The sequence below is a fragment of the Pristiophorus japonicus genome, chromosome 8 (genome assembly GCF_044704955.1).
Source record: "Pristiophorus japonicus isolate sPriJap1 chromosome 8, sPriJap1.hap1, whole genome shotgun sequence".
NCBI classification, from domain to species: Eukaryota; Metazoa; Chordata; class Chondrichthyes; family Pristiophoridae; genus Pristiophorus; species Pristiophorus japonicus.
In genome coordinates this window covers 41649280-41670115 of record NC_091984.1, presented here as the reverse complement: position 1 = coordinate 41670115, position 20836 = coordinate 41649280, and the positions used below count along the sequence as shown (strand labels likewise).

The window sequence follows — 20836 nt, the reverse complement described above, 5'->3', positions numbered from 1 at the left end:
AAATATGAAAACAATGAAGGGCGACAGCGCCAGGAATTATGCTAAATCTATCAGCAACGTTTAGATTGATAAAGCACAAAATAAAACAAGTACTCAGTATCAAAGTAGAAGCTAACAAATCCTCAGAATGTACCCTTTAAAAACATTTCTGCTTACTGGCAGCTACCTGGCAATCCTGACTGCTTCAACGAGAGATGGGCTACAGGTAACAACGGAGAGCAGCATTTAAATACCATTTGCATGCAATGGACAATATTTCAGTGGGTACTGCCAGCCACTGACTGTGTTCAAAGTAATATTTCAATCGGGTCTTTTATGGGAAGGGATATGATCCTCCAGTGATTCCCAATCTGCCTGAAAATGGGCAAAAAATTAGGACAATCTAGGCCTTGGTATACTTGTGGAAATTACAGTCTGCAAGCAAGATGTTGGGAAAAGGCTTGAACTGCAAGAATTCCCCATCTAAAATTAGGAAGCTCATCTTTGCTTGGCAGACAAGTTATGGTGGTAGCGAAGTGTGATTGGCTACACAACAATTATCAAAGAAACAGATTGCTTCAATGGGCAATAGTGAGAATAAAAAGTCCAACACTTAAGGAAATATATAACTAACCTGTATCATTCCTTCCTGAAAAACATCTGTACAATAGAGCAGTACTTGCTGTTGCTGCAGAACTCCTACTTATATGCCATGTCTAACTTTGCAATTTTTAGCGCAAACTCCCTCCATACTCAACTGCTGGTAAGTTCTGCTAGGATTTTCCTTCCTTGGATTAAACCGCTCTGTGCTGTTCTTGTGTTCTTTCTCAGATATAAACAAATGCAAATAAATAAAAATGATTCAACCATTCAAAATACATTACAAAATAAATGAGCACTATAAAATTTTAAATGAAAATTGTCAGTTCAGGCCCACTAGTAGCACTCTTGACTCAGTCAGAAGATCGTGGGTTCAAGCCTCATTCCAGAGACTTCAACACATAATCCATGGTACTTCAGTGTAATTCTGAGCGAGTGTTGCATTGCCAGATCAGATGTTAAACAAGGCTTCGTATGTGCTCTCAGATGGATGTAAAAAATCCCATAGCACAACTCAAAGAAGAGCAAAGGAATTCTCCTGATGTCTGGGTCAACATTTATCCCTCAACCAGTATCACTAAAACAGATTATCTGGTCATTTTTCTCATTGTTGTTTGTGGGACTTGGCTACCATGTTTCCCTACATTACAACAGTGACTAAGTATTTCAATGGCTGTGATGCGTTTTGGGACATCCCGAGGACATGAAAAGAACTATATAATGCAAGTTCTTTTTTTTCTTTATTTTCACTTATCATGTAAAACTCATCACCTAAGGATCAAAATTTGCAGCATGAGACCTATAGCCATTACAAACCATTCCTTCCAGAAGAATAAAATGCGTCAGACGCAAAGAGACATAAAGCATAGAATAATGTAACTAAAAACCCATCACAAGAGGCACATAGTCAGCTAGTGTCAAAAGAGCCCAAAATTGTCCAGAGACTACATAAACAATCTCACGTCTACAGATGTGGAAACACCTGGGCAAAATCAAATGAGCAAAGCGACAAGCCTGGAAGGGATCTTTGATATATCTTGTGGCAGCAGAAGCAAAGTAAAGCTATGCCATCCACAAGGAAAGCAAATGACAAAGTCACCCCGGAAATCAATAAAGATTATTTACTTCTCTATGCATCTCAATGCATTTTTTGATGAAGGCCCAGTGATACTCTGTAAACTTCAGCAAGAGTTCATTTTCCACCCCCCTTCTCCTTCTACTGTAATCGCCAGCAGAACTACATCTCTTCAATTCTGAAAATATTCATAAATACATCACTGCATTGTGCAGCATAGTCACCTGAATACTGACAGACACCATAGAAATCCTACAGGCTGGGAGTAAAATATAGGCTACTGGATTACACAGTAAAAGTGAAAGGAAGTTTGGAGACCTCTTACAATCATATGCTGCAAAAGGGTCAACATAAAATCACATACCAAATACAACAGAGGTCACAAATTCCACTCGTCCCTGATGAACAAATGCTGGAAAAGCTGCAGCCAGATGGGCACTGCTTTTACATGCCTTCTATTCAAACCCTCAAATCCAACCATACTGGATAGTGGACTGCAATAGCACAAAGACCATCATAAGCCTTATGATTCAGTCAGACCCCCTCTCAGGGCCAACTCCCAGAGCATTGATCATTCCCTGCACCCCACAGACAAGCATAATCTTTGCTCCAAGCAGCAAGAAGAGACATCCTCTTGCTTTGGTCGAACTACCATCTTGAGATAGTATCTATGGGACACATGTCAGTCAGAGTGAGTGATATTCAGCATCCAATGAGAATGGAAAAAGTACCAAGTACTGTAGACAGTTTTCTTGTACCCATCCCCTACAAATACCATAGCGTAGCCATACAGAAAGAAAACTAGGCTGGTATATGACAAATGAAGTAGCAGCATGGATAAAAATTGTCTAAGGGATAGAAAACAGAGAGTTGTCATGAATGGCTGTTTTTTAGACTGGAGGGTGGTATACAGTGATATTCCCCAGAGTTCAGTACGAGGACCACTGCTGTTTTTGACATACATTAATGATTTGGAGATACAGGGCACAATTTCAAAATGTGCAGATGACATGAAACTTGGAAGTGTAGTAACAGTGGGGAAGAGAATAATAGCCTTCAAGGGGACAAAAAAAGTGTGAAGTGATACATTTTGGTAGGAAGAATGAGGAGAGACAATACAAGCTTAAAACTACAATTTTCAAGGGGGTACAAGAACAGAGCTACCTTGGGGTGTTTGTGCACAAATCTTTGAAGGTGGCAGGACAGGTTAACAAAGCAGTTAATAAAGCATATAGGATCCTGGGCTTTATAAATAGAGGCATAGAGTACAAAAGCCAGGAAGGTATGCTAAACTTATTTAAAACATTAGTACAGTCCCAGCTAGAGTATTGTGTCCAATTCAAGCCATCACACTTTAGGAAGGATGTAAAAGCTTTGGAGAGGGTACAGAAGAGATTTGCTGGAATAGTTCCAGGGATGAGGGATTACAGTTACATGGATAGACTGGAGAAGCTGGGGTAGTTCTCTTTAGAACAGAGAAGGCTAAGAGGAGATTTGATTTAAGTGTTTAAAATCATGAAAAGTTTAGACCAATAAATAAAGAGAAATTGCTTCCAATGGCTGAAGCGTCGATAACCAGTGGTCACAGATTTAAGGTGAAAAGAACCAGAGGCGACACGAGGAAAAACTTTTTTTACACAATGAGTGCTTAGGATTTGGAATGCACTGCCCAATACAGATTCAATTGTAGCCTTCAAAAGGGAACTGCATAAATACTTGAAGGAGAAAAATTGCAGGACAATGGGAAACGGGACTAACTGGATTGCTCTTTGAAATGGCTGGCACAGACTCGATGGGCCCAATGGCCTCCTTCTGTGCTGTACGATTCTATGATTCTCTCACCCAGCTCAAGAATAGCTACAAACCCAATGGCACTGCTAGACAAAATAGGATAGTTCTTGCATAGTTATGCCCAGCTATATATGTATTCCCATCCCATTGGCATAATCAATGAAACATCCTGATCACAAAGCACATATACCAATATACTCATGTAAATGGCATGTTAACAAAATACGTAAGTACTATAATATGTAAACCAATATTTAAAATTCCATGCTTTTTAAAGAATAGACTTGAGACATGGTGGTGCAGAAGGTTAAACTGTGGTCTTTCACCTCTGGTAGCTGTCTTCAAATCAAACCCAGACAGAAGGCATGAAAATTTCCACTGTCTGTTGCCTGGAAGAGCCCCATGTAAAATGGCTTTTGGCAGTCTCTATCCAGTTACTAGTGAGCATGGGAAATGACCTAGCCTCTACTCCATGCCCCCTCATGATTGTACAGTTGAAACTGGAAACTCACAATGTGGAGCATACTGGCTACAAACACATCCTAATATACTGCAGTACAGAGTATAGAATCATAGAAAATTACAGCACGGAAGGAGGTCATTTTGGCCCATTGTGTCTGCGCAGGCCGACAAGGAACTATCCAGCATAATCCCACTTTCTAGCTCTTGGTCCGTAGCCTTATGGGTTACAACACTTTAAATGCACATCCAAGTACTTTTTAAATGTGATGAGGGTTTCTGCCTCTACTACCCTTTTAGACAGTGAGTTCCAGACCCCCAACACCCTCTGGGTGAAAAATTTTCCCCTCAAATCCCCTCTGAACCACCTGCCAATTATTTTAAATCTATGCCCCCTGGTTGTTGACCCCTCTGCTAAGGAAATAGATCCTTTCTATCAACTCTATCTAGGCCCCTCATAATTTTATACGCATCATTATGGTCTCTCCTCAGCCTCCTCTGTTCCAAAGAAAACAAACCCAGCCTATCCAATCTTTCCTCATAGCTAATATTCTCTAGTCCAGGCAACATCCTTGTAAATCTCCTTTGTACCCTCTCTAGTGCAATCACATCTTTCCTGTAATGTAGTTAGGCCACTCTAGCTGTGGTCTAACTAGTGTTTTATATAGTTCAAGCATAACCTCCCTGCTCTTGTATTCTATGCCTCACTAATAGAGACAAGTATTGGTATGCCTTCTTAACCACCTTATCTACATGGCCTGCTACCTTCAGGGATCTGTGGACATACACTCCAAGGTCCCTTTGTTCCTCTGCACTTCTCAGTGTCCTACCATTTAATGTGTATTCCCTTGCCTTGTTAGCCCTCCCCAAATGCATTATCTCACACTTCTCTGGATTGAATTCCATTTGCCACTGTTCTGCCCACCTGACCAGTTCATTGATCTCTTCCTGCAGTCTACAGCTTTCTTCTTCATTATCAACAACAGCCAATTTTTGTATCATCTGCAAACTTCTTAATCATGCCCTCTACATTCAAGTTTAAATCATTTATACCACAAAAAGCAAGGGACCGAGTACTAAGCCCTGCAGAACCTCACTGGAAACAGCTTTCCAGTCACATAAACACGCATCGACCATTACCCTTTGCTTCCTGCCTCTGAGCTAATTTTGGATCCAACTTGCCACTTTGCCTTGGATCTCATGGGCTTTCACTTTCATGCCATGAGCCTTGCTAAAGTCCATATACACTACATCAAATGCATTACCCTCATCAACCCTCCTTGTTACCTCCTCAAAAAATTCAATCAAGTTAGTCAGACATAACCTTCCCTTAAAAAATCAATGCTGTCTGTCCTTGATTAATTCGTGTCTTTCGAAATGAAGATTTATCCTGTCCCTCAGAATTTTCTCCAATAATTTTGCCACCACCGAGGTTAGGCTGACCGGTCTATAATTACTAGGTCTATACCTTTCTCCCTTTTTAAACTGGAGCTCCAATTGATGCCTCACCTTGCCATCCTTTTGAACATTACAATTTAGCAAAGGATCCATTATTCATCTATTTTTGTCAGTACTTTAGGGATTTAGGTTAAGCATGTATTGGCAATTCCAATCTGTTAACTTTTCCCAACCTAATAGTGGCCTCCTCAGGAGTGGTTTCATAACGATAAATTTTGTAAAATGATCCATAATGGGTCAGACCATTCCTAGCCTTCTGATCAGCTTAAAGGTAAGACTGTCTGAAATGTTCCCCTCCATTGACTGATGTTGACTAATTTCAGACTAGGAAGCTCAGCACAGTAGCTGGTGCATAAGACTGATGACATCAAAAGGGAGTCTTATTTCTGAAACAAGTTAGAAAAAGGGTTTCATTTGTCCTTTCGAAAGTTGACATTTCTGTATAGTTGTTGAATTTAGATTCTTAAACAGTCTTAAACAACTGAGGGAAAGGGAGGTAGTGCTTGAAGTAAATAACTTTCAAATAATCTTTTCTTTAGTAAACATACAATTATTATCCAAACATATCAGCAACAATACATGCCTATTAATACATGTTGAGGATAACTGACCTCTGACCGAGTAGAATTAGCATACTCCCTTGAAGAACTGGTGTATTCTTAATTCGTGGCATTTAGCTCAAGGCTGCACCCTGAATGAGGATTGTTGAACTAAACAGTTGGTTGCATTTTCTCCATTTGAGAACAGAATTCCGATATTGTTCTGTTCACGAAGAAGTGAAATACAGGGAGCAATGTGGTAGTGGAGAGTGGTGAAATTGCACTGTTCTTCAAGACAATTTAAAATTGGATCGAAAATTCTATTAAGGGCACCAGTAACAATTTGAAAATATATTTTCTCCAAAAACAACAGATATAAACATTTTTTAAATATGTTTCTTCATGAAAAATGACTTCTAGGCCACAATACTGTTAAAACTAGAATTTTGGATTATGCTACCAAGGACTTGGGTCAGCAAATAATCAAATCAACCTACCTTCAGGAATTCTATCATCATGTTCTTGAGGACATTGGTATTTTGACACTCACTAAATCAAAAGCCCAATGTTCTTTATCCCACTAAAACTTTAGTACTTCCATTGCTTCCATATGTTTAATTAAACTCAGAAGAGGTTAAGATTAACCCTCTGAACTTCATGCAGTATTTAGATTGGTTTTAGATTCTTATTTCTCTTCCACCATTCAGTAAAGGCTTTCAGGGAGCAATTTCATTATTGCATTGTTATCGTAGGAATGATTAATGGGGTCTTGCATTCCGAGAGTCATGGCACTGTATTCAAACTACAATAATGTGAACGTGAAATTTCTGTCCGGTTAAATTCCTCTGCCCTAAAATAGCAGACCAGAAGAAACTCCATGCCAGGATAACTTATCTCCTTCATATTACTGGTCATATTTGATGGGCCACCATCAGGATCATCACCTGACTCTCCTTAGATAAATTCCAGAGTGTCGCCACAATAAATTGCATTTGGTGAATTTTCTGAGATATGATAATCTAGAAACATCTTTTTCACTATTATTTTGTCCCAATTTTCTCTCTTTTTACATTCCCCACTGCTTTCTTCATCAGGGAAGGTAATTAAAGTCATAACGTCACCAGAACCACTGTCAGTGCCACTAAGAATTATCTTGACAGTACTGTTGGCTTTTCCCAGTACTTCCATCCTAAGACTGAAACGCACTGCTATAATGCAGTGTTCTGTCATGCAGGCTGGACAAGGGAAAATGAAATTACTGGATAGTGAGCTCAAATGTCAGAGTATGCCAGAATCCAAATCTGTCAACCTTCAATTTATCTAGTTATGACAGTTGTAATATAGAAACTTAGTTTGACTGAACATCTTTAGCTCTTTGATTAATATGTTGACCTTCAATTTCATCTTTTGCTAAGTTTGATGAAATGTAAAGTAATAAAACTGACAACTCAACCTCAACCAATGCAACCTACCTTAACTCAAAACTAAATGAAAGGAAAATCAAACCAACTTAATCTAATCCAAAGCAAAAGCCAAGTTAACTCAAATCATTCCAGCTCAACTTAAGCCAAACCAAGCAGAAAATCAGCTCAACCTAATCCAATCCATTCTGATTTGAAAATCAAACTAAAGGATAAATGTAATCTAAAACCAAATCAAGATAAAGTACCCAAAATCAAACCAAAATATATGACTGATTGTACCAGCTAAACTGTGTGTTCTTGTATTGACCATCTTTAAGGCTGAGATAGATAGATTTTTGGACTCTAGGGGAATCAAGGGATATGGAGATCAGGCGGGAAAGTGGAGGTAGAAGACCAGCCATGATCTTACTGAATGGCGGAGCAGGCTTGAGGGGCCATATGGCCTATTCTTGCTCCTAATTCTTATGTTCTTAATCATCAGAAAATAACCTAAACTTGTTCCAATGTTTTGCACATAATATCAACAATGCAAACAAAATAACTTGTTTAATTTTGGTGCTTTTCAACATTAAAGTGCAGTCACAGGATGTGCACTGAAACAAAAAAAAGTCAGGAATAAATTACTCTGCAAGCTAATTTGTTCTTCATTAGGAGTCAAGTGGAAGAGCTGCAGGAGTCAGAGGAGTGAATGAATTGAAAAATCTTTAATCATTTTAAAAAGCAATATGAGAATATAACCGGAGGCACTGTAGAAAGGAAACTTAAAACCTGAAAATATTCTAAAATTCAGTATTAGCAAGGATGTGTGGTAAACAGTAAAATTTATGACAGTTTTAAATTCTTCTTTAATAAAGTTAAAGCATATGCTTCTCTACATAATTCTGCATCCTGAAACAAAACAAAATTATTGGACATCTGTAGAACCACAGAGGTTACAGCACAGGAAACAATTCAGTCTACCATGTCTATGCCAGCTTTTTACTAAAACTTTAAAAACTAATCCCACTGCCCCGCCGTCTCCCCATAGCCTTGCACCTTCCTCTACTTATCAAATTTTCCCTCAAAATATGCAACCCAACTATACCTTGTGGCAAAGCATTTCACGATCCAATAAGCCCCTGCGTAAATACATTTCTTTTAAATTTTCTCCTCATTCTCTTAATGGCAATTTTAAATTTATAATCCCCTGTCATTGACTACTCACCTAGAGGAAATGATTTTTCCCTGTGCACTTTGTCAAAGCCCTTCAGAATTTTAACAAACCTCTATTAATCTCTTAGCCTTCTCTCCAGTGGAAATAATCCCAGTAACTCACTTCTCTCCTCATAACTATAGTTTCCCATCTCTGGCAACATCCTGGTGAATTTATGCTATACACTCTCGATTGCCTTAATGTCCTTTCTATAATTGGGCACAGTACTCTTAGAGCCCGAAATTGGTGAACATCCAGCCCACGGACCACCCAAAATCGCGAAATTGAGCAAAAAATACCTACATACTGCCCGGTGGAAAATTCATTAGCGACATACCACCGGGCGGTATGTATACCGTCCGCCCCCGCACACCACCGACATACCGCCCAAAATTGCCAAATTGATGACTTACCACCAACATACCGCCAACCCTGCAGATCGCCCTGGAAAATGTGGTTTTAAGTCGATCTTCAGTCGGCGGTATGCATCTTCTTCACCTGTGAATTTTTAAAATCTGTCACCACCCCAGTCTCTCCCAGCCCCCAATCTCTACCCCCCCCCCAGGAAGCGATCTCCCCCCAAGAAGCAATCTCCCCCCAAGAAGCAATCTCCCCCCCAAGAAGTGATTCTCCCCTCGCCCCCCCACATACCTGCACAGCGCTTTCAGGCCAGCAGTCTGTTGATTCTGGTCTGTGTCTCTCGGCCGAGAAAAAAACTGTGGAAAATCGCGCACACTCCGCCCCAGCGATACCCGGCGGTATGAAACAACATACCACCGGCATACCGCCGAGAAATGGGCAGAAGACCAATTTCGGCCTCCTAACTTCTCTAAACTATGCACTGTACTCTTAACTGTAGCCTACTCAATATTTTGAACAAAGTTATTATTTTTTACATTTATACTCAATGCCCACATTTATAAAACCCAAAATGCTGTTGGCTATTTTAATTATTTTATCTACTTTCACTCACACTTTCAGGGAATATGTATTTGAACCTGAGTCTCTGTGTTCAACCACACCCTTCAGTGTCTTTCCATTGAGTGCATCAGAGGAGATGGCAAACTGATGCCCAGTCTGCCTATGGACGTAATAGATCCCATGGCACTATTCAGAGAGCAGGGGGGGGGAATTATCGCCAACATTTATCCTTCAACCAACACCAGCAAAATGCAGATTAATTGGTCATTTCTCTCATTGCTAGTTGTGCACAAAGTGGCTGCTGTATTTACCCATATGACCCAATAACTACACTTCAAAACGAATTAATTGGCTTTGAAACCTCCGGATGACATGATAAGGTGCTAATGTGGTACCCTTGTTTCAGAAGGGAGAAAGGGATAGGCCGAGTAATCACAGGCCTGTCAGCCTAACCTCAGTGGTGGGAAAATTATTGGAAAAAATCCTGAAAGTCAGGATAAATCTGCATTTAGAAAGGCAAGGATTAATTAGGGACAGTCAGCATAGATTTGTTAAGGGAAGATCGTGTTTGACTAACCTGACTGAATTTTTCGAGGAGGTAACCAGGAGGGTCGATGAGGGTAATGTGTACGATGTAGCGTAAATGGACTTTAGCAAAGCTTTTGGTAAGGTCCCACATGGTAGACTGGTCATGAAGATTAAAGCCCATGGGATCCAGGGCAAAGTGACAAGTTAGATCCAAAATTGGCTCAGAAGTAGGAAGCAAAGGGTAATGATTGATGGATGTTTTTGTGACTGGAAGGATGTTTCCAGTGCGGTTCCACAGGGCTCAGTACTGGGTCCCTTGCTTTTTGTGGTATATATCACTGATCTAGATTTGAACATAGGGAGTATGATTAAGAAGTTTGCAGATGGCACTAAAATTGGCTGTGTGGTTGATAATGAAGAGGAAAGTCATGGACTGCAGGAGGATATCAAGCTACTGGTCAGGTGGGCAAAGCATTGGCAAATGGAATTTAATTTGGAGAAGTGTGAGGTAATGCACTTTGGGGGGGGGGGTTAATAAGGAAAGGATATACACATTAAACGGTAGGCCACTTAGAAGTGTAGATGAACAAAGGGACCTTAGAGTGTTTGTCCACAGATCCCTGAAAGTAGCAGGCCAGATGGATAAGGTAGTTAAGAAGGCATACGGAATGCTTACCTTTATTGGCCGAGGCATAGAATACAAGAGTAGGGTGGTTAAGCCACAGCTGGAGTATTGCGTGCAGTTCTGGTCGCCATATTATAGGGAGGACGGGACTGCACTAGAGAGGGTGCAGAGGAGATTTACTAGAATGCTGCCTGGAATGGAGAATCTTAGCTATGAGGGCAGATTGGATAGGTTGGGTTTGTTCTCATTGGAACAGAAGAGGCTGAGAGGAGACTTCATTGAGGTGTATAACATTTTGAGGGGCCTGTATATAGTGGATAGCAAGGGCCTATTTTCCTTGATGGAGGGGTCAATTATGAAGGGGCATAGTTTTAAGGTGGCTGGTGGAAGGTTTAGAGCGGTTTTGAGGGGAAACTTCTTCATGCAGAGGGTTGAGGGGGTCTGGAACTCACTGCCTGGAAGGGAGGTGGATGCAGAAACCCTCACCACATTTAAAAGGTGCTTGGATGGGCACTTGAAGTGCCGTAACCTGCAGGGTTACAGACCTAGAGCTGGTAAGTGGGATTAGACTGGATAACTTCTTGTTGGCTGGCGTAGATACAGTGGTAAGTACTGCAAGGAATCGAATACGGCCAGGGTGATCTCCTGGACTAGTTTCGATCGCCTGGATGGGTTGGAGAGGAATTTTCCCAGATTTCTTTCCCCAATTGGCCTGGGTTTTTATCTGGTTTTTTGCTTCTTTCAGGAGATTGCATGGCTCTGGTTGGGGTGGAGTGTAGAATGTTGTGGTGCAAGTTGTGAGGGGAGGGCTGGTTGGCTGAATGCTCTTTACCTTTCCGCCATTGTTCATTGGTTTATATGTAACCTTCAGATGCTGCTGACCGAGGGCTATGTGGCTCTTTGTCGGCCGGCGCGGACACAATGGGCCGAAATGGTCTCCTTCTGCGCTGTAGATTTCTATGTTTCTTTGTTTTTATATAAATGCAAGTTCTTTCTTTCTATGTATACTAATCAATCTGTGGTGCTGCACACAGGGGGGTCGAAATTGAGGGTCCGGATAAGGCCCGTTACCGACGTTTTGCGGCGGCCATGCGGTGGAATCGAGTGGCCGCCGTGTTGCTGTTGATTGGCCACCACGATCCAAATTCACCTCGGGGATTTTTCGGGCAGTCCCCACTTCCTCCGACAGCCCTAAGCGCGTCATCAAAGCGCACACTGCCGATCTCCCGCACCTCCATCCCACTCCACGCGAAGTTTATCTGAAAAAATCCACGATCCGCCGCGTGGTGCCCCAGACAGCCTTTTCTGTCGGAGCACCTTGTTTTCTGTATGTGAGCCACGGCAGCGCGGCGGCCCTTCAAGGGGAAGGCGCACTGCTGCAGCCACCATGTTTTTTTTTGCCGGCTGACTTCCCGATCGCCGGACAATTATGGTCCCAGGTTCGGCCGGGCCACCAACAGGCAGCCTGGCATCTTCTCTTGGGTGCCAGGCTGCTGGCTTGGCCAAAACCCTCCTTGGTGGCCCAGTGGCCAAACCGAAAAAAATTACTGCTTCTCTCCTCTTTAAATGAGGGGAGAGACGTGGTGACATCAGCAGGGGTGACTCTGTTGCGCCCCCACTTCCACCCCTCACCAGCACTTACCGCCGCACATCCGCCCCCCCATTATGACCGCATTCCGGTCCGCTCCAAAAAAATTGCCAAAGACATGAAAATATGATGAAGAATCCGCCTCTTCGGACCCGACGGTAAAAACATTTAGAAAAAGATAGGTGCGCCAGCTTTCTGGTGGGCTTGAATTTTGGCCCCAGGGAGTCCAGACCGTGCCGTCTTCAGGTGAAACAGGGTTGGAGAGCAGAGGACATTTGGATCAATGAGGTGCATTAGCACAAGTGGTAATGTTATTGGACTTCTATTACAGAGGCCTGGACTAATAATCCAGCGACATAAGTTCAAATCCCAGCAGCTATGTGACTCCAGACCCACAGTAATGTGGTTGACTCTTAACTGCCCTCTGAAATGGCCTAGCAAGTCACTTAGTTTTACCAAACCGCTACAAAGAAGGTGGCTCACCACCACTTTCTCATGGGTAATTAGGGATGGGCAATAAATGCTGGCCTTGTCAGCGATGCCCACATCCCATGAGTGATTTTTTTTTAAAAGGCCCCTACTTTAAGTCGTACATTGTGTCCTTAGATTTATATAATACTTTGATATATTATTGTAGAGTAATAGCTAAACTTGGGTAAATTTGGGGTCTGAGTTAGAGTTAGTTGGAACATAGGGGATTTTCTGCAACGCAGGCTGTGGAACCGGGAGACAGATGATTGAAGTACTACTAGTGCCAAAATCGAAGGGATGGTGTAATTACAGCTTAACAAGGCATTTTCCACTATAATTGTGGACAGGGGAATTTATAATGGGAAAATTGACAGAATGTGTGCATAGACATAAGATTGTTAATTTATTATAAATATATATTAAAGATTCTGAATTAAAGTTCTAAAACATTAGAAATCTGCTTGCCTTTTTTCTTTCCTATTCTTCCTTTTAGTTTGTGTTTTAGACTATTATTTGTTGTCAATATTCTCTTTATTTTACATTATTTATCAATTTTATTTTTTAGTAAAATTAACAGTTTTCCCATAGCTCTCCCAACCTTCCCTATCTGCGACCGTAGACCTACATCACCCAAAATCTGACTTTGATTGGTTCCAAAGGCCAGGTTTTTTTTTCAGCTAGTTGAGAAACATAATTTTGACATGATCATATAATTTCACTCAAATATCTTGCATGTTGGAATCGAAGATGTCTGACAATGTAGCTCATGAGTGGCCCAAAGAAGATCAGCCACAAATTATTTCATTATTGGTGGCCCAAGGATTAAGAACAATGAGAAACAAACAGAGCAAGAACGAAATTAGTTGTTCCAATATATCTCATTATTTGAAAAGGTAATTACTTTGCAGAATGCATAAATATCTATGCAACATAAATAACACTTTCTAAAAGTACTTGTGGATCACATGTAGTGTTGCATTCAGGTGTGGACCTGAGAAAATAAAAGAGGCAGTGAAAAAGTCTGATAGAAGGGCAACAAAGATAATTCCAGAAGATATCAATGACATATAAAAAGAGGCTGATTTGAAACAATTGAACAGCTTTGATTCAAGATTTTGAAATTCTGTGTGACCGTAATAGGAAGTTTGAAAAGAACCAGAGGATGTAATTACAAATTGAAGAAACCATGAACTAATCTTAAAGAATAATGATTTAATATTAGAACTGTCAACTTGTGGATCAGATTGTCACCTAGCGCAGTAAACACCAAATCCAATGACGCATTCAAAAAGGAAAAGGATCGATTTTTGATTCAGCAGAGCAGAGGAATATGAATTTGTCATTGGAAAATTGATACAAAATGAAAAATAATATATCAGGCCTTGTAAAAGCACTTGAATGATGGAGCCAGCTAAAGCAACCTTCTTACAAGAGATGAGAAGCATCAGGAATAACCAAATAGAATTCAACATTATGAAGGGTGATAAGGTAAATAGTAACAGATTGTTTCTACTGGTCAATGAGACAGGAACAAAGGGCAACAATTTAACAATCATAAAAAACACTAAAGGGAGGTTAGAAAAATATTCTTCATATGGAGTGCATATTTTTTTAAGAGATTTATTTGGTTGCTTAAAAATTAGGAATATTAAAGAGTACGTGAAGTGAGAAGGATATTAGGATTCAAGTAGATTTTACCTCCGTGAAGCACCTTGGGATGTTTTTCTAATGTTACAGGTGCTATATAAAAGTTAGTTGATGTTATTGCTAGTAGCTTATGCAGAGAAAATACCAATATAGACCTCATGGATTGAATGGCTTGCTTTTGAGCAGATCCATTTTGTGATTCTTATGTTTCAATTTAACTTGGAGGAATGGAAATGCTTAATACATGTTGAACCAATCCCATCTTCAAATATGCAATTAAAAAGTTAAAAAGTGAGAAAACCAATCCATCAAGATGATAAACTGTCCAAAGGCAGATCCAACACATACAATAACTTGGCCCAGTGATCCAAAATAGTAGGTTTTCATCAAGTACTTATGATTCTGAGAATTTGTAATTTCTCTTCTCAGGTAGAAAAAAGTACAATAGCCACATCATATTTAGGGAGATCACTTCATTGTTTTCCTCCTATAAACAGAATTATCCTTTCAATTATCTGAACAGTAGATATCCAAATCATTCCATTATCCAAACTATTGGAGTTCTGTCCCTGTATTCTAAGGTAATGAATGATATAGAAACAGGTTTATGTCTGCCTGGATATGAAATGTCACTGCCACTGTAAATTATCTCAGTGTTCTCATCTTGATCTGCTGGGAGTGAAAAATATGTTCAGAACATCTGGACTTTTACTAAGCTATGTAATGCTTGCTGTTTGTGATAAGTGCACAATATCTTACATGTTTGGATACTGCAATATTTTCTATCGAAAGTGTTGCATGCTATGTTGGCAACTGTATCTTCCTCCACCCCCACCCCCCCCAACCCCCAAGAAATAACTAGTGTTTTTCCGTTTGCTGTGCTTATTTTTTGAATGTCACCATACTTGGCAGTTTCCTTAAATGTTCTCTATGCCCTCTGCCATTGTCACTTTTAGAGACCATTAGGTGGTCCATGTGAGCAACTCAAGTGACTCATTCTCTGCATTACCCTCTTGTGGAAAAATCATCTTGTCTATCATACAGTGGCTCTTTCCCCTTCCCCCACCATAGCCCACCCAAGATGAGAACTATTGCTGTATGTGGAAATGGCAGTATAATCTATATCCTTCCATTTCCTGGCAGTGTTGTTCATATATGCTCTGTGCCCCTGAACTGTGAATTATATCTTGTTCGACTGCAAAATATTTTGTCACGATTCCACATTGGTACATTGGAAAATCCAACTGTTTCACAGATAGCCAAGATGTTTTACTCACCCCACGACCCATCATCCCATTGTTGACTGGAAGGCCAATAAATGTAAAAGCTGCTTCGCGGATGAAATAAGGGTTCAGAATTCGGATTTCTTTGGGTTCCTTTGGGACAACTGTGGCAACAGACTTCCAGAAACCATCTGAAGGACTCTGGAAATAAAGAAAGCCAAATGGCTATTTACCACATTAAAAAAAAAACAATGTATTTTTCAGTCTCCATTTTGTATCTTATTTCCATTAAATGTCAATTGCCTAGATGGTGACAAAAACCACCACCTGTCCTGAATTAAATTATTTGATTGGGTTCTGTCCAAATAGTTTGCCTATTGCATATAGATCACAAAAATACTGGACTCATTCTCTGATTAAGCATGTGAAAGTAAATCACCTGATCATAATTCTGTGGATTCATTTGCAGATTGATTTTTTTTCTGAAACCATGAAAGCAGCTCACTACCAACTGGTGCTTTCCTGTCAGCCCCAACTGAGACAGGAAAGCCACTATATGGGGAAATTGCAGGCGGGGAAGAGCTTGTGACTGCGATATAGGAAAACACAAGGTCAGAAAAAACTGCAGTGCATCTACTTATTCCTTTACCTCTCAATCACCCAGTCCCTCAAATACATATCTAATGTTCCTGTAAATGTTTCCATACTATCTTTCTCACGGCCTTCCTGCGTAGCCTTTTCCACACGTTCTCGATACTTGGAGCATGTGTACAATTTTGATCACATGTCTAGGCACTGGAACAGTTCAGAAAACAGCAACCAAACTGATAAAGCATTTGAGCTATGGAGAGAGGTGAAAGAGCCCAGAATTATTTAGTCTGACAAAGGGAAGGATCAGTGGAGATATTGTTTGAAGATCTTAAACAAATAAATGAATAAATAAAACCCCGATACAATGGGGGAGTAATTCCCTAGCGTCCTGTTTGGGGGCGGTAACCGAGTTGAATGGGACTTCCTGCGCTTGGCGCGGAAGTCCCGCCCGGCTGCAAAAATGCACGCTTCACTTCCTGTTGGGGCGGGTTCGGGGTCACAATTCTGACGCGTTTCAACGCACTTCCCCTTCTGTTAAAGGGGAGGGCCGCTGCGCACTCTGCCGGGTCTCTGATGGCCTCCAATGGTATCTCATGTCAGAGTCGAGGCAAAATTGAAGGGCTTCACTACACAAAGTTACCATTGTAATGAATTATAGAACAGCAATAATAGCAGCCATGGAGAAGATAGCAAATGGGATCATTCTGTCTTCTGGATTGAAGGAGAAACAGCATGGTGGCAAAAGACAGTAGTAATGGAACCCATATGGAAAAAATTCCTAGGTCAATGACAACAAGACTGTTCATTGCTGGTTACTCTCAGAACTGTTCAACAGACTCTCTGTTATAACAGTCATATGAGTTCATTGCCACAACTGCTTAGCAAATATGTACATTCAATTCCAAAAGTCTGTTCAGCTAAGATTACAAAAACTTTACAATGTTTGCTTTGCGATGCAAATCTGTAAAGCTATCTGCTGGTTTTTACCCAGTTTCTTCATCATAGTGCTATTCGGGCAATAGGAGAACCAAATGTGTGCATGCCTTTGTTAATCCTTGAAGGCTCGGGGTGGGGGTAGTGGTGGGGTTGAGGGGGCGGTGGGGAGCAGTGCACAGAGTAGGCAATGCTCTCTGGTGGTGAGATCTGAGGAATTGTACAATTGTACTGTCCACTTTTGTTTTTAAAAAAAATCTTGAAAATGCATAAAACAATACAACTTGCATTTATATAGTGCCTTTAACATAGGAAAACATCCCAAGTCGCTAGCATAATACCAGATTATTTAAGTTATTATTGTCACATGTATTATACTGAATGATTTATCTATTTGCCACAAATAGCTAAGAGAAAATTTACCTCCCCCATCCCTGCATATTGCTGAGGAGAATTGATAATGTTGTTGCTTGTGCAGAACCTGTTCTAAATAAGGATATTCTTCAGGATTAATTCTCCAATGCTATTCAAAAGCAATTCACATCAGAGATTGTAACAAAATCAATATTTGCGATTGAAAAGAACAAGACCAGATTATCTAAAGAATCACTGTGCTAGATTCAGGACATAACCTCATCATCATCATCGGCAGTCCCTCGAAATTGAGGAAGACTTGCTTCCACTCTAAAAGTGAGTTTTCAGGTGACTGTACAATCCCAATATGGGAATTACAGTCTCTGTAACAAGTGGGGTAGACATTATCATAGGCAGTCCCTCGAGTCAAGGATGACTTGCTTCCACGCCAAAAAGTTCACAGGTGTTTCAATGAAGGACCTAATAGTCCAGGTCCCGAACTAAATCTTGAAGGGTGGAAGATGCCTGTGCATGGATTTTTTTAACGTGTGGTGGCTGTTGCACTCCAGCCACCACACGGGCTTGACAGAGCTCGGTCTTGGTCCAGTGGCAAGGAGTACCCAAGACGACTGGAGACCAGCTCTGCTACACGGACCTAGTGCGCACACATATTGCAATGTGGGCTGGCCCGTGCTGCCCTGTGCTGCCCCTGGGCCCTCGCCTCTTCTGGGCCCCGAACTCACGCCTCTCCTTGGCTCCGATCAGAACCCTCTGCAATCTCTCACCGCTCCTTCATCCTACCTCGCCGCTCCTGCAGTACCTGCCCACGTTCCAATCAGCGATCTGGATCTTGGTGACGCCCAATCCACTCGCCCTCTTCGTTGCCATTGCTCTCCTGCTCCAGCACGTGCTGCTCCCTGGAGTGGTATGCCGCCACGCTGGGGCAGACAGTGGTTGAAGGAAAGGGTGGGTGGGGAGCCTGGTTTGCCGCACACTCCTTCTGCTGTCTGCGCTTGATTTCTGCATGCTCTTGGCGACCTACCAAATGCTCTTCTCCACTTTGGGCGGTCTTGGGCCAGGGATTCCCAAGTGCCGGTGGGGATGTTGCACTTTATTAAGGAGGCTTTGAGGGTCCTTGAAATGTTTCCTCTTTCCGCCTGGGGCTCGCTTGCCGTGTAGAAGTTCCAATTAGAGCGCTTGCTTAGGGAGTCTCGTGTCGGGCGTGCAAACGATGTGGCCTGCCTAACAGAGCTGGTCGAGTATGGTCAGTGCTTCGATGCTTGGCCTGAGTGAGAACATTGACGTTGGTGCGTCTATCCTCCCAGTGGATTTGCAGGATCTTGCGGAGGCAGCGCTGGTGGTACTTAGCGCTTTGAGGTGTCTAAAGTATATAGTCCACGTCCCTGAGCCATATAGGAGGGTGAGTATCACTATTGCCCTGTAGACCATAAGATTTGAGGTTCTGGTCTTCAAACTCCCTCCTGACCAACGGATCCACCACAGACCCAATCCACGTCTGGACTGGGGTCAAGCAGGGCTGCGTCATTGCACCAACGCTGTTCTCGATCTTCCTTGCTGCAATGCTTCATCTCACTCTCAACAAGCTCCCGGCTGGAGTGAAATTAAACTATAGAACCAATGGGAACCTGTTCAACCTTCGTCGCCTCCAGGCTAGATCCAAAGTCGTACCATCCTCTGTCATTGAACTACAGTACGCGAATGACGCTTGATCTGCGCACATTCAGAGGCCGAACTCCAAGCCATCGTTAACATCTTCATCGAGGCGTACGAAAGCATGGGCCTTACACTAAACATCAGTAAGACAAAGGTCCTTCATCGACCTGATCCCGCCACACATCACTGCCCCCCGGTCATCAAATTCCATGGCGTGACCTTGGACAACGTGGACCATTTTCCATACCTCAGGAGCCTGCTATCAGCAAGGGCAGACATCAATGACGAAGTCCAACACCACCCCCAGTGTGCCAGCGCAGCCTTCGGTTGCCTGAGGACGTAACCTAACAAAGACGAGTAGCAATTTTAGATCTTGATGCTGAAACACGACTACAGTCCTTGACCGGTTACCGCCTAAATCTTTCACAGTGACGATTAAGATAATCTGATGTCTTTTTAATCACAAATACTGATTTTGTGGACTAGATTACAATCTTCAGAATACTGAGATATTGTGTAAGATTCTATACATTTCTGTAATGCTGCATCTCCTGTACATTTACAATGAGTAGTATAATCATTTCTATCCATGTTATAAGAAATTCTAAATGTAATTTAATAGCTTAAAAAAGTTTATCACTACTGAAAAGTTAATAATTAAATGCAAGTAAATCAAAAAATGTAGCATTTTATATTGAGGGAGGTGAAATGCTTCGATGGGCATAAAAGCCAGGATTTGGCTGTCAAAATTCACAGTATCTGGCATTTTATATGTGCCTTTTTAAAAGTAGTGTCGGCACTTAACATGTCAAGTGAATGTGGAGTAGTAATCGCCAACGTGAACAGAATGCTGAGCTACATTTTTAAATCAGTAGAAAGTAAGGGGCTGAATTTGGTGCAGGTTGTACCCGCGGCCGCTGAGGATCCGCTGGAAATGTATTTTTTCTGGGCCATTCCTCCGGAACCGCCCATCTACCATCCAGGTTCCGTCTGGCGAGATTGGTCACAGAGGGCTCCGCTGGCATGGCGTCACGCCGCCCGCCCATGCCGGATGCTGCAAATCGGCCAGTTTGCTGAGGGTTGCTGGCCTCAGATCGACCTGCCGCCTGCCAGAAGGACCGCTCGCAAAAAGCAGGTGTGACCTGGCCGTGAGTGGGGCGGCAGGGAGAAGGGCTCCGAGTGCTGCAGCGCTGCACATCGCTGCTATGGTGCAGGTGCAGGACCATCATCACTGGGACTGCTGGGAAAAGGTTAGGTGGATGTTGCTTCACTTTACTGCTGATGGTCATGTTTAATTTGGATGTGATAAAAGCGACTGAAATGTGTCTGGGCTGATGGAAACTTTGTTCTTTCACCTTGCTGAAAGACCTTCATTGAGAAGCCCAAGGGCAAAGGCAAAATTATTATGAATAAGTGAAAAGTCACATTTAGTCCATCCAAGCTGATTAATTAACTCTGTGACAGTCCTTCAAGAAGTTCTCTGGGAAGCACTATATATCACATAAAGGGTGAGAGAGTTAGGGTTAGAATGATCTATTGCAAGCTTGAGACAGCTGCAGACTCTGGCAACATTTGTATGGGAGGAAAAGGGTATAAAGTTACAGCTATTCAACTTTAGGGGCAGCGCGATTACAGTCCAAACTGAGGAAGGACTACGGTCAATAGAACACAGCAAGAGACAAGCACCGCGGTGACTCAGTGGCCTACCGTTGAAGTTTCAGCGACTAGACTGTCACTATCGCCTTGTTAATGTCTTTGTACTGC

At 41.9% G+C, this 20836-nt stretch overlaps 1 protein-coding gene across 13 annotated transcripts in view; it reads right to left on the bottom strand.

Moving 5' to 3' along the window:
* st3gal3a (ST3 beta-galactoside alpha-2,3-sialyltransferase 3a) overlaps window positions 1-20836 on the bottom strand; it is a 739645-nt gene that overhangs the window by 45587 nt on the left and 673222 nt on the right. For 12 of the 13 annotated variants that reach the window (XM_070886703.1, XM_070886710.1, XM_070886704.1 and 9 more), the window contains one exon: window positions 15575-15721. In XM_070886703.1, coding sequence (XP_070742804.1) covers window positions 15575-15721 — 147 coding nt within the window. Of the gene's footprint in view, window positions 1-737; window positions 802-15574; window positions 15722-20836 lie in introns of all 13 variants that reach the window. The other variant, XM_070886708.1, reaches the window with a different exon arrangement.